The sequence below is a fragment of the Ziziphus jujuba genome, chromosome 11 (assembly GCF_031755915.1).
Source record: "Ziziphus jujuba cultivar Dongzao chromosome 11, ASM3175591v1".
NCBI classification, from domain to species: domain Eukaryota; kingdom Viridiplantae; phylum Streptophyta; class Magnoliopsida; order Rosales; family Rhamnaceae; genus Ziziphus; species Ziziphus jujuba.
This window is the reverse complement of record NC_083389.1, coordinates 28,180,447-28,195,286: the sequence shown is the minus strand read 5'-3', so window position 1 is coordinate 28,195,286 and position 14,840 is coordinate 28,180,447. Positions and strand designations below refer to the sequence as shown.

Genomic DNA, 14,840 nt, shown 5'->3' with positions numbered 1-14,840 from the left:
TGATTACCTCTAGGCTTTCTCATCATCTTCAATTTTCATGTGGCAGTGACATCAAGATCAAAATCAATTTGGGAAAAAGAAACCAAGTTTAATCTGATCTTGATAAACTTTTGCCAGTTTATTCTTCTTTTTGTCTCCATTCAGTGCTATTTATCTTTTTTTTTTCAACAATTTTTTTTGGCCCAAAAAATGCAAATTAAGACATTCATTACACTGTTCAGTCACTCCTGTCTTGTCTTCCGGCAAGATGGCAGTGAGAAGATATCTTCTTCTTCTTCTTCTTCCTTTTTTTTTTTTTTTGTTTTGTTTTTTCTTTTATTTTTGTTCAGTTTAATCAGTGGGAAAGTATCTATTCTCTCAATTATCTTCACTGATATTTGAAATTTTGGCTTGTTCATATGATGGAAAATTTGCCAACATATTTCCTAAAGTTTGAAGAATTGGTTTGAAAACTGCGCCTTCTACGTACAATATTCTATTAAGTACACGGATGCGTATGGTTTAAACAGAAGAATATTATCAGAGCAACAAATCCAAAACAGAACCTTTTTTTTTGGGCCGAGGACTTTGACACTAACTTTACAACTTTGCTTAGAAAACTATAAAATTTAGAAACAAATTATTCCCAACAAATAAACTGAAATATCGCCAATATGAAAAGATTGAATGTCTTAATGTCTAATCGTGGATATCTGGCAAAAGAAATGCCAACAATTTACACAATATCAACTCCATAAGCAAAGAACACATGGAAGAATTACTAAAAGAATTTAAAACAAAAAATAGAAAAACTCCATTCCGTAACAACAATAATACCATTTCACATCTAACAATACGATGAGTATTACAGCATGAAACTCTATAACTTGGCACTAGGTTGCAACCATAAGCTCGAGAACTCTTGCCCTGCCTAAAGTCGGCTAAGCCTGAAATGAGAGAAAGACATGAACAAATATAAGCACAAATGTATTAAGTAAAATGAAAATCAAAATAAAACATTTGCAGCATACCTTGTTGGCAATGTTGTTTGAGAGCCAATCCAATCCCTCATACAATCCTTCTCCAGAAGTGGCACATGTACTTTGAATATACCTGAAAAATATAACTAATATACGATCAGACAATGTGTCCAGATGGTTGGTAGAGGAGAAAGAAACAGATGCTTTGATCAACTTTACCAATGGCGTTGTCGAAGAGAATGAAGGCCAAGCTTATCAGTAATCTCAGCAGCATTCATTGCATTGGGTAGATCTTGTTTGTTTGCAAACACAAGCAGAACAGCCTCCCTTAATTCATCCTGCTCATAAAAGACAATCACATTGCACAATTTTGATCACATCCACTTGCCACCATAGACAATATTTGGACAAAACTTTAATATAGGGAACATATATTGCAATTCAAGATGGTACCTCATTCAACATCCTGTGCAACTCATCTCTAGCCTCAACAACACGATCTCGGTCATTGCTGTCAACCACAAAGATAAGGCCTTGTGTGTTCTGGAAGTAGTGTCTCCACAAAGGTCGAATCTACAGCCCATCAAATGATAAGAATGTCACTAAATAGACGGAAAAAGGATATCATCTAAACCTATTTAAAACCATTTCCAAAGTTTGTAGGTCAAACAAAACGATAAATATAACAGCATATATGCATGTCCCTGGTTTGGAAAAGAAAAGTATCTAAATGTAATTGGATAATAACAAAGGACTCATGCACTCGGACATTATGCAATAGAAGAGAGATTAACAATCAAGAAGACACGCAAACTCATAAAGGGCTTATTAAGTTTCTTTTCCATTTCTCCAGAGATAGCTCATGTAGACTAAAAATGCAAAAACTTAAAGATCAAGCAATAGACAGCATGACAAAGTTGAATAATCCTGATAAAAGCAGTTGTTCACCTTATCCTGACCCCCGACATCCCAGACTGTGAAGCTTATGTTCTTATATTCCACAGTTTCCACATTAAAACCTGCCAAACACAATAGGACAATAGTATGAGAAGACACTCAGAACATGGTTATTTTTGTTGAATCAGAAAGAAAGCATGAGATGTTTCTTTTTGTTTTTTTTTTTAAAAAAAAGAAAAGGAAAAAATAAAGAAAGAGGAAGCATACCAATTGTAGGGATTGTTGTAACAATTTCCCCTAGCTTAAGCTTGTATAAAATTGTGGTTTTACCAGCAGCGTCAAGACCAACCATAAGAATTCGCATCTCTTTCTTAGCAAACAATCGCGAGAAAAGTTTGGTAAAAGACAGCCCCATCTTGTACCTAACATATCCAGTGAACAAAGATTAAGTCAGAAACAAAAAACCCCACTGGATGTCAAGACACATTAATCGCAAAGAAAATCTCCAACCATTCAATTAAGGCAGAAATCAATAAGTAAGAAAGCTTCCTGCCTTGATAAATCAGCATATAATTTAATAGAAATGAACATAGATTCTTATATCAAAATGATACAAAAATCGCTAGAACGCACAAGAACAAATTGACAACACCAAGCAATATTGACCCAGTTGTACAAATTTTAAACCATTACAAATTTCTTTTAAAATTTGATAAGCATGACCCATATCTAACAAGAATTGTGTTACACTAAAACACAATCAATTACCACAGAAAGGACGAAATCTCATAATTGACATAAAATGCAAAGATGTAGAATTTATCACCATGCAAGAACACGTAAAAATCTCATCGCATATAAGATCTCCACAGAAGAAACCACAGCCTTCATGCAGTCCCAATTAAGTTACTCATCAAAAGATTAAAAACTGTCCGCAGCTCGAACTGTTAGAATCCAGAATTCGTTTGCAAGAAATGGAAAAAAAGGACCCAAGCGTATCTCACCAGAAACTGAACGCATTGGGCCCAAATCGTATCGCAGTTTAAAATTCTCACCAAATGAACATATATAATTGGCAATGTAACCTAGTATATCAAACAATACACAATTCACATCGCAAAATTCCTTCATTGATTGAACCGTAAATCTCGAATCTTTGATTATAAAGTAAAAAGAAAAAGAAAAAAATTCGAATTTTTAGATTTAGCAACAAAATAAAAATTAAATATTTGTAAACGTAAAACAAAGATCAGGCCGATAATTCAAATCTAATTAAAATAGATAGATACATAAACATTATAAATATATGTTATATAAGAAAGAAACCATACAAATGGGTGAAGAAAACGGAGATCAAAAGCGGGATCGGGTCAGATCTAGAACGGAACAAAAAGGAGCTGTTATATATAATATTCGAAATGAAGAATGTAATAATAATTGAAAAGAAAAAAACTTACACAGTGGAAGGGAAGGAAGGAAGGAAGGAATGCAAGAGAAAGAAATGGGTTGTGATCTGTGAGGCAGAGAGAGACTCAGAGCAGATTCAGATTCTTTCCCCTCTATTTCTCTCTCTCTCTCTCTCTCTCTCTCTCCCCCCTCCGAACCAATTTGTAGGGGTACCGCGAAACGCGCACAGATCTGTTTGAATTTATTTACTTTTCAATTTTATTTTATTTGTGTGGACGTGGGAAATTTATCCAACTCAACGCCGTTGCCCGCCGTCACAAGGAAGCTTCGCTCCGTTTTTAAATCGTCCCGGCCGGGTGGGAACTCTTTGACCCGAGAAGCTTTACTACTATATACTTATAATTACTATATTTACAATTTTATTTCTTATTTTTTTTAATAAAAAATTTTCAGTTTTTTTTTTTTTTTTTTTTTGGGGTAAAAAAAAGGGCATCCTAATTGAAATCCTTATAATATAATATCATATAAATTCAAACAAACAAATAAATTTGTAATGGTTACAACAAAGAAATCATATTGAAACTGAAGAAAAAGGCAGTAGGCATATAATGCTGTTTAGTGTTAACAAAAGAATAAGCAATAATAACCTGAGGAGAGCATTTTATTTACAAGATTTGAATGAGTAGAGAAAAATTCAAACATTTTTCTCTTCCAACTTCCAAGTTACAGAAAAAAGATACGGAATGGGGGGAAAAAAATTACCATTCCACAAAGTGTAGCTACTCCAATTTAAGCCAAAGATAACATTATATAACAGTTGGAAGTACAGTTTTCACAGCTGCTGAGAAGTAAAATATGAGAAGCAAACCACGCAGAAAGCCAGAACCATTCTTCTCTGAATTCAAGAAACACCATCGAGTAGTGTTGCAACCAACTTGCCCCTTGACCAGATCAAAATCTCATTTTTGCTTTATCGATAATCTCTCTGATGAAGTGGGTGCACAAAATTCAAAATTGGTTAGCTTGGCAGTGCCATGGATATTTGTACCATTGCAACAAAAAAGCATGGCCAGTGAAAGCAGAACCAATGAAGGGAGAATAAACCATAAGGATAGGTATAAGACAGGCATTTCATCTCTAACATTTTAGCTCGGAAGGCAATTAAAATAGTATAACTTCCACAATCATAACTTTGAATCTAACTTCAAAGTGGAATCCATCTAGTCTTCTACATCTTATTTCTTCTGCCAGAATCAGACTTGTATCGCAAGAATTCAATAAAAGAGATTGGGAAGCCAACTTACTTATCAACTCGTAAGTAACTATCATTGTGGTTCCGTATAGTGACATATTTAGGAAGCGAGGTCCAAATCCTCTATAGAAACCCCACCATCCATCTTCTTTAAGAAGTGTCTTTGTTGTCTTGAAAACTGACGGCCTTCCAACGCCATAATCATCCATGACCTTTGAGTTATGAAGAGCCAGAACAAAATAAAATACACACCAGTCTCTCAAAAGATGATTTTTCATTGACATGAAACTGTGTGATAGGAAAATGGATATCGAGAAATAGATGCAGTGAAAACAGAAGAAAATGCAAATATTGCTTATATTACCTGAAGTCTAGTCTTTACAGTGTCAATGGGAGTTGTTATAACTGAGGAACAAGCACCAGCCACCATTCCTGCTGTACCTTGAACTTTCACCATCTCCATATGAGACGGTTTCTTCTCAATTTCATCTCCATAGCCTAGGCTCCTAGAAAGACATTAATAATTAGACATTTAAGATGCTAGCTCTACAAAGAACCATAACATTCTTGATGGTGAAAACTAACGATACCTCCAGATAATGTGCTGGGCAGCACCATAGACACCCCACCAGAGTGCAGATGCCGGGGACTGTGTCACAGCTGTTAGTCCAAATCCTCTATACAAACCTCGAAAACCTTCAGCCTTTATCACTTTTTTTATGACATCAAACGGCCCATTGCAGAATGTAGTTCCAGGAAGTCCTTGAACCATTAGTCTCTGGCAAATCTGGCATATAGCACATAACATTGTATGGCGAACGTTATAAGTTACATATTAGCACATACTATTGCATGCATAAGAAATTTGATTTCTCTAGACACAAAATAGAAACCAAACACTTGGATAAATATAAATACGAAAGCAATACAATGACAAAAATGTAAAACTTGGCCAATGGCAAAGCTGCTCACTAGTTTGAAACCCTCTGTTCAAACAGAACTAGCACCAGAAATTGTAGATTTCTCAACCTTAAAAGATACTGATAATCTTTATCTCCGCCTTCATACTTTCCAAATAGTATTTTACTTTTCACAAACTTAAAGAAATAGTGAGACTAAGAAGGTAGGAAAAATTACATACTACATCCAAAGGTACATAGTACACACAAGAAACACAATTAGAGAACAAGCCCGCAACTCCATTAGCAATACCCACACGCGTAGCCTCGGGCATGTCTATCCCTTGAGTGTATTTTAACATCATATCCTTGGATACTTCGAGGGACGTCAAAGCCAGGACCCTACCAGGCAATGATCCAATTGCAGAAGTCCCAAATCCTCTAAACAATCCAGGGATTCCATCGTTCTTCAGTATATGCCTGAACACCGTAAATCCACGCATGTGAGAGAGTCCAGACTCAGCTACTTGCATTCTAGTCTTTACCACCGTTGTTGGGTGAAGTAAAGCTGACTGCGCCGTGAAAAGCACCGCCCCAATTGCATGAAACTTCGTCTTATCCAACCTAATTTCCACAGCAACCAAACCAGAGTGTGAAAAAAATCCAACCATGAAAGAAACCCATTGGAGAATGCATACAAGCAATCACCCTGGTATATCTAGTTCGTCGAATTGGCCAAAAATTAACGAACTGGAACCAAAGCGACTAAACAAAAAGTGTGAAAAACGCAATCTTGAAAGAAACCCAATGCAGAACTATTCATAAAAACAATCCTCCTGGTACGGCTAGGTTGTCTTCATGGCACAACACAAACGAACTGGTATAAAACATAAATTTATAATATATAAAGAAAACCTGTGCCAATTGATGTCGGTGTCGGCGAGAGCGAGCTCATGAACGGTGGCAGCTGCTTTGGCTTCCACGGCCATGGATTTTTTATGTTGGTTTTGGATTTTGAGTGTGCGTGCGTGCGATCAGCTGAAGATTGTAGGGGACGATTCTCAAACTGCCCCCACTTTGCATCTTATAGTTGTGAGAATTTCTGAACAAACAACTACAAAGTAGAATATAATAAGAAGAAGAAAATCTGAGAATGTTCCAGTCGGTTTGCCTTCAAATTTTTTCAAAACCGGCGGATCAACGGAAACGTAATTTCATGGGCTTCATTAGGAGCCCAAATAAATTGGATTGGGCTATGGGCTTTACAACGCATTCATTGCCCAAGCAAGATACTATTCACTTTGGACGCTAGGGATTTCACTTGGCGTATCACTGTATCCGACAATAGATTATAGCCGTCGGTATTCTACACAGTGAAGGCGCCTTCATTGTCCGGTTAAAAATCATTCATTCCGCTAGATTTTGAGAAACACCGCGAATCAGAAAACCTTTTTCGGTTAATAGCGCAGATCAGCGGGCAAATTTATCACGTTATATTTTATGGTGCATCGGCGAGCCTGGACTGTCGGTGCAGGTGATTCTTCCTCGCTTAACCCTAAACATCGGAGTCCCTTCCCTTCTTCTTCTTTTTTTTTTTTTTTTTTTTTTTTGTGGAAAATTTTCTTGTTTCCTTTTTCCTCCAATTGTAGACTTCTCCTAGGAGTCGCGGAGGAAGGAGAGTTTTAGGGACTTTATTGGTCCCCATTTATAGGGTTAGCATTTGTTTTTATTATTTATTATTATTATTATATTTGTTTCCCTTCCCATCGTTTGATGAGCGATTATTGTTTAGGTTCTTCATCCAGGTATATGATTTTCTACGAGCTGTGTGCTTTCTCTTTGAGGTTTTCGTAGTTTTGATCTTTTTTTTTTTTAGGGTTCTTTAGGACAATTGAGGATTATGGTTGATATGCTCTTCGGTTCTTCATTATTAAAATTGAAAATTATCTGCTTCATCGCATTTTTATTTTTTTTTGTTGTGTTGGGGGGAGGTTAAATATTCGGTCTTGGGGTGATTTAAATTTTCTGTGAATTTGAATATTGTTGTTCACCGGATAAGTTTACTCTTTTTTTTTTTGTTTGACAATTTCTTGGAGGTTTCAACGTGAACATACAGAATTTCTTTTTTTTTTAATTTATTTTTATTTGTTTCTAAGTTTTATTGGTTGGTTTCGATAGGCATCTTCATTTATGATGATTCTGTTTTTATTTATCTGCGCTGAATGATTCAATATGCATCTTATTTGGAAGTATGTTTTCTTATACTGGCAATAGATAAATAGATAAAATTGGAGCATGGCAACGGCGGAGCCAGCACCTTCATCCCTTGGTCCCCGATATGCACCTGATGATCCCACTCTCCCAAAACCCTGGAAGGGTTTGATTGATGGAAGCACGGGTGTGTTATACTACTGGAATCCAGAAACTAATGTCACTCAGTATGAAAAACCGCCTACTTTGCCTCCACCATTGCCTCCTGGGCCACCCCCCGCTGTTTCTACGCCGAAGCTTGCTCCAATTCCTGTGGCTCAGCATGGGCAGCAAATTGCCCAAACTTCACAACAACAGCAGGCTCAGCAAGTGAGTCAGCATGGACATCTAATACCACAACAGCAGAGTCCCCTTGTGGCACCTGTTACTCACCAGCAGGGTTCACATATGCCTCATGCTGGGCAACAACAGAATCCACAATTGGCTCAGGCCATGCAACAGCAGCATGGACAGGTGGCATTAACGCAGCAGCAATTGATGCAGCATCCAGGTCAGCAAATGCCGCATATGATTCAACAATTACCCCAGCAATCAGGCCAGCATGCTTTGCAGCAGCCAGGACAGCAATTGCCCCAGCAAGCCATCCATCAAATGCCCCACCAAATTGGGCAACAAGCACCACAGAGTCAAGGTGCCCAAATGACGCAACCACAAGCACAACAATTTACACATCAGCAGCTCCAGTATATGGCTTATCAGCTGAGCATGCTTCCTCAAGGACAACAAAGTTCACAGCAACAGACTCAGCATAGTGCACAAGGGCAAACATTTGCAAATCAACAAGAGTATAAATCAGCGTTCCCTAAGAGGGAAGAAGATGATTTTCAGAACAGAAATCAAATTGGATTTTCACCTTCCCACTTCCAACAAGCTGGCGTCTCAGCTGTTCAGAACCTTGCTGCTGGAACCAATTCAGCTCAGATGTCTCAGATCAGTGTTCATTCAGGTCAAACCCAGCAGTTTGGTGGCCCTTTACGCAATATGCAACAGCCTTCCTCCATGGGTCAAATGCAGCCAACTGGTTCTGATTTGCACCATCCACAGGGTCCTAGGTTCCAAAATGAGAGGGATCTATCAGCGATGCACAACCAGCAGTCTAACATGCCACCTGTTGGATTAAGGATAGGACAGGATAATAATTTGCATAACCGAAGTGGAAATGAATATTATCAGCAGCCCAAGCTTGCTGCCATTCCAATGGCAAGAAGTCAGCAGGTAAATTCAAAAATTTAAATTTCTTATGTTAAAAAGGTAATTTAATCTGAATTCAGTGACTGGTATTACTAAATCAAACATGAGATGTTCATATCTAGTTGTTCTATTCATAAAACCACAGCTTTTTGGCTGTAAGTAAATGAGTTTCTTCTAGTTCAATAAAAAAGCAAAAGTCTAATCAGTTTATCTAATGATATTATGCTTTCCGTTGGGTTTCTGTTTTAATGTGGATGATTTCCAATAATGCTGTTTGCATCTTTCAGGATATGCAAATAAGTGGAATTCCATATCCTAGTGCAGCATCTGGTCATGCCAATGCAATGAATAGTGGTGCGGGCCATACCATGCATAACATGTACAATCATGGAACAGCTGGTCCACAATTCACAAATAATGCTATGACGAAGCCTCCTTATATTGGAGCTACTGATGTTACTACTCTCTCACCTGCTGAAGTTTATCGTCAGCAGAATGAAGTGACTGCAACGGTTTGTATTTTTGTTTACGTTTGCACTTTTAGAGTTTTTATGTGTTTTGAGAATTGATAACTAGACTTGGTGCGTAGGTCACACTGTTATTCTTGGCTTAGGAAATTTGTACAACATGATTATATCAGCAGTACAGATGCACTCTTATTGATAGTTTCATGAAGTGTAGCTTGATTAAGTATATATGACTTAAATATTCTGATTTAATTGTGTAGGGTGACAATGTTCCTGCACCATTTGTGACATTTGAGGCCACTGGTTTTCCTCCAGAGATACTGAGAGAGGTAAGTTTTTCATACAACTTGATGTTATGTTATGCATCTTCAGATTATAAAACCAAAATGAGATCCATGTCATTATTTTTGTACATTATTGTTTTGTTGTGTTATTGTTTTATTTTATTACTTTTGATCTCATCAGTTCTCACTTGTCGCAGGTGCGATATCTGCTCCGGAGGAGGAGCATATGTCGTACGCTGCACTGCTATTGGCACACTACGTGCAACAACTATTCTGATTTTTGGGAGGCTGCAAAATGAACTGTTGGAGCCTTTCTTGTGCATCTTCTAGAAGGGTAGTTCGCCCTTTGTCCAAATCACACCTGATGTGACTGGGATTTCTTGCTTATTGGCTACCTCTTATGTCTTTATTGCCCACTTTTCTTGCCTCAAGTTGCTTCTGTAAGCAACCATACACCCATGGGCTTTCTAGTTAATTTTTTCCCCCTTATTATGCTACATTAAGGATCCTTGTTTTGTTATATTTTGTACCAAGGGTACATGCATTCTTGTAGCTTACCAATTTAAACCTATTATATTTCAGATTTATTCTGCTGGCTTCTCGTCTCCCACACCAATTCAGGCACAGACATGGCCAATTGCTCTTCAAAGTAGGGACATTGTTGCAATTGCTAAAACTGGTTCTGGAAAAACGTTGGGCTATTTGATCCCTGCCTTTATTCTTCTTAGACAACGGCACAATAATCCTCAGAATGGCCCAACAGTGTTGGTTTTAGCTCCAACCCGCGAGCTTGCCACACAAATACAAGATGAGGTCATCAAATTTGGCCGATCATCAAGGGTCTCTTGCACGGTTGGTTCAAGTTGCTCATCACTTAGTATCTTTTACAAGTGAAGTTATTTTTTTCATTTTATGATGTTTCAAATGTTGATTTAATTATATAACTCAACTCAATGATTCAGTGCCTGTATGGTGGAGCTCCTAAGGGTCCTCAGCTAAAAGAATTAGACCGTGGAGCAGATATAGTTGTTGCAACTCCAGGTCGGCTTAATGACATACTAGAAATGAAGAAGATTGACTTTGGGCAAGTTTCACTTCTTGTGCTTGATGAGGCAGATCGAATGCTTGATATGGGTTTTGAACCCCAAATCCGTAAGATTGTGAATGAAATACCTCCACGCAGACAAACTCTCATGTATACTGCAACCTGGCCCAAAGAAGTAAGAAAGATAGCAGGTGATCTTCTTGTTAATCCTGTCCAAGTGAACATTGGCAGTGTCGATGAGCTTGCTGCAAACAAGGCTATCACACAGGTGAATTTTAATTTGTTGGATATCAAAATAGTATATGGTGGTTTGAGGAAACAGACTTTAGATTATAGTTGAAGGAGGGATGTACTGAATTTACAACAACTTAAAAACTATACAGAAGTTTATACATTTTAAAACAATGGTTAAATTAAGTGTATCAAAACCCATGTAATATAACCTTTTATATTATTTTTGCTGTTATGTGGATTTGTTTCAGTATGTAAAAGTTAGGAATCTCATGTATTATGCAAAATAAGAAAACATCACATTAGAGCCGAACGCTATAGGATCTGATTAGCATTTCAAATGTAGGCATTAGTGGACATTCTTATGCATAGAGATTACAGTTTCTGATAGCTTGAGTTCAAATTCCTTGTAACTTGTAAGTAGGTAGCAACAATCTGAATTTTCTGACAATGTAAATGTTTTTTATTGTGTATACTGTATTTACAACCGCACTTGGAATAGCAGTTGCATAATTATTTTTAGTGTCCTGTCCTGTGTGAATACATTATATTCTTGCTCCATGCAAGATGATATTTCTTCTATTAATTTGCAGTATGTTGAAGTTGTCCTGCAAATGGAAAAGCAGAGGCGCTTGGAGCAGATCCTTAGAGCACAGGAGCGGGGTTCTAAGGTCATCATTTTTTGTTCCACTAAGAGATTGTGCGATCAGCTTACACGTAGTATTGGTTGTAATTTTGGTGCTGCTGCTATTCATGGAGACAAATCTCAAGGTGAGAGAGACTGGGTTTTAAATCAGTTCCGAAGTGGAAAGTCCCCAGTATTAGTCGCGACTGATGTTGCTGCCCGTGGGCTTGACATCAAGGACATAAGGTTTGCCCGTTTCTTTGTATTCTTGCCAAGTTGCTTATTCAAATATATGAGTGAAAAGCTAACAAAATTATTTGGGAAAATGATCCAGAATCATGTCCCAGATTTGAGGTTAATTTCTCTGCGATTTAGCGCTCTCTGCAAGACAACTTATTTTGTTTTGGGTTTATGGTGATGCAGGGTCGTGATTAACTATGATTTCCCTACTGGGGTTGAGGACTATGTTCACAGAATTGGGAGAACTGGGAGGGCTGGTGCAACTGGAGTATCTTATACCTTCTTCTCCGAGCAGGATTGGAAATATGCAGCTGATTTAATAAAAGTTCTGGAAGGAGCAAACCAGTGTGTGCCCCCAGAGGTGCGTGAGATTGCTATGCGTGGTGGGCCTGGTTTTGGCAAAGATAGGGGTGCGATGAATCGTTTTGATTCTGGTAGTGGTGGTGGTCGTTGGGATTCTGGCGGTCGCGGTGGCATGAGGGATGCTGGGTTTGGAGGCCGTGGTGGTATGAGGGATGGCAATTTTGGTAGTCGCAGTGGCTCGAGGGACATTGGTTTTGGTGGTCGTGGTGGTCCTAGAGATGGTGCCATAAGCAGCTATGGTGGGAGGGGAGATTTCTTTTCTGGGCGTGGTAACAGGGGACGTGGATTTGGTGGCCCTGGGGGTGGTCATGGGGGTTGGGGTAGAAATGAACGTCCCCTGCATGATAGGTACAATAACATGGATGTACGCGGAGGACGTGGGCGTGGACGGGGTCGATTTGATAATAGAAGGGACATGGGTGGTAGGAACAGCAGAGGCAGAAGCTATAGCCGTAGCCCTGAAAGAGTTAGAACGTGGGGTTATAGCAGAAGCCAAAGTCGAAGTTGGAGCCGCAGCCGCAGCCGCAGCCGTAGCCGCAGCCACTCCAGAAGGAGGAGCTGGACTAGGAGCCGGAGTAGGAGTCGTAGTCGGAGCTGGTCTCGTGGTCGTAGTCGCAGTCCAAGCCGCAGCCGCAGTCGCAGCCACAGTAATGACAGATGCAGGAGGCAACAGGAGCGCAGCTTGGATCAAAATGATTCTACAAACCCAGAAGTCGAAGCTCCTGAGTCGGGGTTGTCGCCCATGTCCCCAGGTACACAAGGCAATGCATTTCCAGCTGAAGTTGTGGGACATGTACCAGTAGTTGAGAATTCTGAGGCAGGCTCAGAGAACCCGGGCCAGCAATCAACTACCGAATAGGAGCGGCCCAACTTCATTGGACAAAGGCTGAAAAAAATTATGTAACCTTTTTAATTAAATGATATTTTTAATAATTGTTAATTAATTTATGTTAACATTGTATTATTTAAATTTATTTTTTTTAATTTGCTTTTGCTTTTAATATAGTTGATGATAGTTGGCATGAAAGAAGGAAGTACACTTTCAAATGCATGTAGACGAATGTTAACTTTTAATGAAGGAATTTGGATGATCACCGTTTTAAAAGAAAATTATGATTTTATTAAAAGAAATAATGAAGAATTGCAATATTTAAAATGTTTTATCACTTTGAATTGAAAATGAATGCTTAAGGTTATAGAAGAGGACAATTCTATGAGAATTTCAGGGAAAGAAATGAAGAAAAGACGACATGGATAGAATATAACGAAAGGAAAAAAAAAATATACTACTAGTGCCTCGTCATTTTTTTTGTCTGGGTGAATATAATGCCTTGTTATGTAGTTCAAGCATCATGATATCTAAACGTATGCTTTCTTTTTCCCTATCACTATTGTTATTATTATTATTATTTTAATTTTTATGTTTCTATCGTAGGCAAGTGTACATGCAGGTAGAGCATGTGTAATTCTGAAGACAATTTGATTTTTGGAATAATCTCCCAGTGGTAAAGCAGAATATCCACCAAAAGAATCCCAAATGCAAAAGAAATAAACATTCTAACTTTTATTGTCATTTGGTTCATCCCTCACTTAGTTTGCACGCTTAAATGTTCTTAATCAACTTTTTGCATGTTCAATCCACCATTCTCCTAATATCAAACCCGTATTATTACCTTAAAAAGTGCCACTTAAATAAAAAAATAAATAACAAATACTAGTAAATATTTTCAAACACAAAAGTCATATATCCTTTTCTCTGTATCTTTATGTAGCAGAAAAGCTTATAAACCATGCATCACCTACCGATGGAAGCTTCTATCCAATTAGAGTTCATGACTCTTGATTAAGATGTCCTAATCCATTCACATCTTTATTTTTATTTCAATCACCAAAATTCATTTAAGTTTGATAATTTTAATTCAAACCATTTCATTGTATACCATCTAATAAGTTTCATTCTTTCAAATCAAAATCAATTCATCTCGTTTTATGTTACACACATGTGCATAGGAGGCGATTTTGTTTCTTCAATTCCTTTCTATAATACATCCCATGTTTATTTATTTTTTTCCTTTTTTGCTTTTTGATCCAATAAAATACTTTTAAAGCTCAATAAATATTTGCAAATTATGTTATCTACATTTGAGTTTTTCAACGAAAGAAAAAATGCAAATCCGAGTTGCTTGGTGACCAAGGAATGGGACTTTGTTTTTTATCATTAGAGGAAAAAAGATAGAATTTTTTTTTTTAAAAAAGGACAATTTTTTTGGTCCTTTCCTTGCATTTTAATAAGCAAGAAAAATAGTCCACTCCATATATTATGGCAGGGAAGACCTGTCCATTGACCAATTTGATTAATGGAGGGAAATTTTTTATTTTTATTTTTTGGAAAATAAAAAGGAGGGAAAAAAAAATCCTTCCAATGTGTAATTCCATAAAAGTACACGTTGGAACTCTCACATCGAAATTAAAACTTCCTGAACCCTTCTCCACCATCACACCATACGGTCGATGATCCTCGTCCAATCACAGCCGTCTAATTCGTGTCGGCACATCCATCGGTCAACTCTCCTTCCATTCTGACATGTACGGACAAATTAGCAATCTCGAGAAACGATTGGACCGTCTTGATGAACCCAAACCGAGAACTGTAAGATCAAGATCAACGCGAATGACCGCAATTTTTTAACGGCGCCGTTTCATTGGTTA

General features: G+C 37.8%; 3 protein-coding genes across 6 annotated transcripts; 1 reads left to right on the top strand and 2 right to left on the bottom strand.

The window, feature by feature from the left end:
- Positions 1–619: 619 nt before the first annotated feature.
- LOC107433328 (ADP-ribosylation factor 2-like) lies at positions 620–3,620 on the bottom strand. 2 transcript variants are annotated; one of them, XM_016044613.4, is made up of 8 exons: positions 3,314–3,620; positions 3,188–3,232; positions 2,124–2,278; positions 1,908–1,978; positions 1,413–1,532; positions 1,179–1,297; positions 1,011–1,092; positions 620–926 (listed from the first exon to the last, which is right to left on the bottom strand). In XM_016044613.4, exons 3-8 carry the CDS (start codon positions 2,269–2,271, stop codon positions 921–923), a joined length of 546 nt encoding a protein of 181 aa, XP_015900099.1. In that variant the 5' UTR covers positions 2,272–2,278; positions 3,188–3,232; positions 3,314–3,620; the 3' UTR covers positions 620–920. The 2 variants fall into 2 exon arrangements, with proteins under 2 accessions (XP_015900099.1, XP_015900100.1); XM_016044614.4 differs by lacking the exon at positions 3,188–3,232 and having other exon boundaries at positions 3,314–3,618.
- Positions 3,621–3,877: 257 nt separating this feature from the next.
- On the bottom strand, positions 3,878–6,597 carry LOC107433322 (uncharacterized). 2 transcript variants are annotated; one of them, XM_016044599.4, is made up of 6 exons: positions 6,330–6,597; positions 5,657–6,038; positions 5,106–5,302; positions 4,880–5,021; positions 4,568–4,727; positions 3,878–4,248 (listed from the first exon to the last, which is right to left on the bottom strand). In XM_016044599.4, exons 1-6 carry the CDS (start codon positions 6,401–6,403, stop codon positions 4,223–4,225), a joined length of 981 nt encoding a protein of 326 aa, XP_015900085.1. In that variant the 5' UTR covers positions 6,404–6,597; the 3' UTR covers positions 3,878–4,222. The 2 variants fall into 2 exon arrangements, with proteins under 2 accessions (XP_015900085.1, XP_024935290.1); XM_025079522.3 differs by having other exon boundaries at positions 3,878–4,727.
- Positions 6,598–6,794: 197 nt separating this feature from the next.
- Positions 6,795–13,115, top strand: LOC107433321 (DEAD-box ATP-dependent RNA helicase 46). Of its 2 annotated transcripts, none has more exons than XM_016044597.4 (8): positions 6,795–6,948; positions 7,689–8,900; positions 9,164–9,388; positions 9,604–9,672; positions 10,210–10,479; positions 10,590–10,940; positions 11,497–11,774; positions 11,952–13,115. In XM_016044597.4, the coding sequence occupies exons 2-8, from the start codon at positions 7,710–7,712 to the stop codon at positions 12,988–12,990; spliced, it is 3,423 nt and encodes a 1,140-aa protein (XP_015900083.2). In that variant the 5' UTR covers positions 6,795–6,948; positions 7,689–7,709; the 3' UTR covers positions 12,991–13,115. The 2 variants fall into 2 exon arrangements, with proteins under 2 accessions (XP_015900083.2, XP_015900084.2); XM_016044598.4 differs by lacking the exon at positions 6,795–6,948 and adding an exon at positions 7,048–7,219.
- The last annotated feature ends 1,725 nt before the right edge of the window (positions 13,116–14,840 follow it).

What these genes read in the sequence shown, in the direction of transcription:
- LOC107433322 (XM_025079522.3), bottom strand. Translation starts at nt 6,403, where the DNA reads ATGGCCGTGGAAGCCAAAGCAGCTGCCACCGTTCATGAGCTCGCTCTC. An exon ending in ACCGACATCAATTGGCACAG is followed by an intron (nt 6,039 to 6,329) that starts GTTTTCTTTATA and finishes TGTGGAAATTAG; the next exon opens with GTTGGATAAGACGAAGTTTC. An exon ending in GCCCAGCACATTATCTGGAG is followed by an intron (nt 5,022 to 5,105) that starts GTATCGTTAGTT and finishes ATGTCTTTCTAG; the next exon opens with GAGCCTAGGCTATGGAGATG.
- LOC107433321 (XM_016044597.4), top strand. Translation starts at nt 7,710, where the DNA reads ATGGCAACGGCGGAGCCAGCACCTTCATCCCTTGGTCCCCGATATGCA. An exon ending in CATCAAGGGTCTCTTGCACG is followed by an intron (nt 10,480 to 10,589) that starts GTTGGTTCAAGT and finishes TCAATGATTCAG; the next exon opens with TGCCTGTATGGTGGAGCTCC. An exon ending in CTTGACATCAAGGACATAAG is followed by an intron (nt 11,775 to 11,951) that starts GTTTGCCCGTTT and finishes ATGGTGATGCAG; the next exon opens with GGTCGTGATTAACTATGATT.
- LOC107433328 (XM_016044613.4), bottom strand. Translation starts at nt 2,271, where the DNA reads ATGGGGCTGTCTTTTACCAAACTTTTCTCGCGATTGTTTGCTAAGAAA. An exon ending in ATGTCGGGGGTCAGGATAAG is followed by an intron (nt 1,533 to 1,907) that starts GTGAACAACTGC and finishes GATGGGCTGTAG; the next exon opens with ATTCGACCTTTGTGGAGACA. An exon ending in TCTCTTCGACAACGCCATTG is followed by an intron (nt 1,093 to 1,178) that starts GTAAAGTTGATC and finishes TATATTTTTCAG; the next exon opens with GTATATTCAAAGTACATGTG.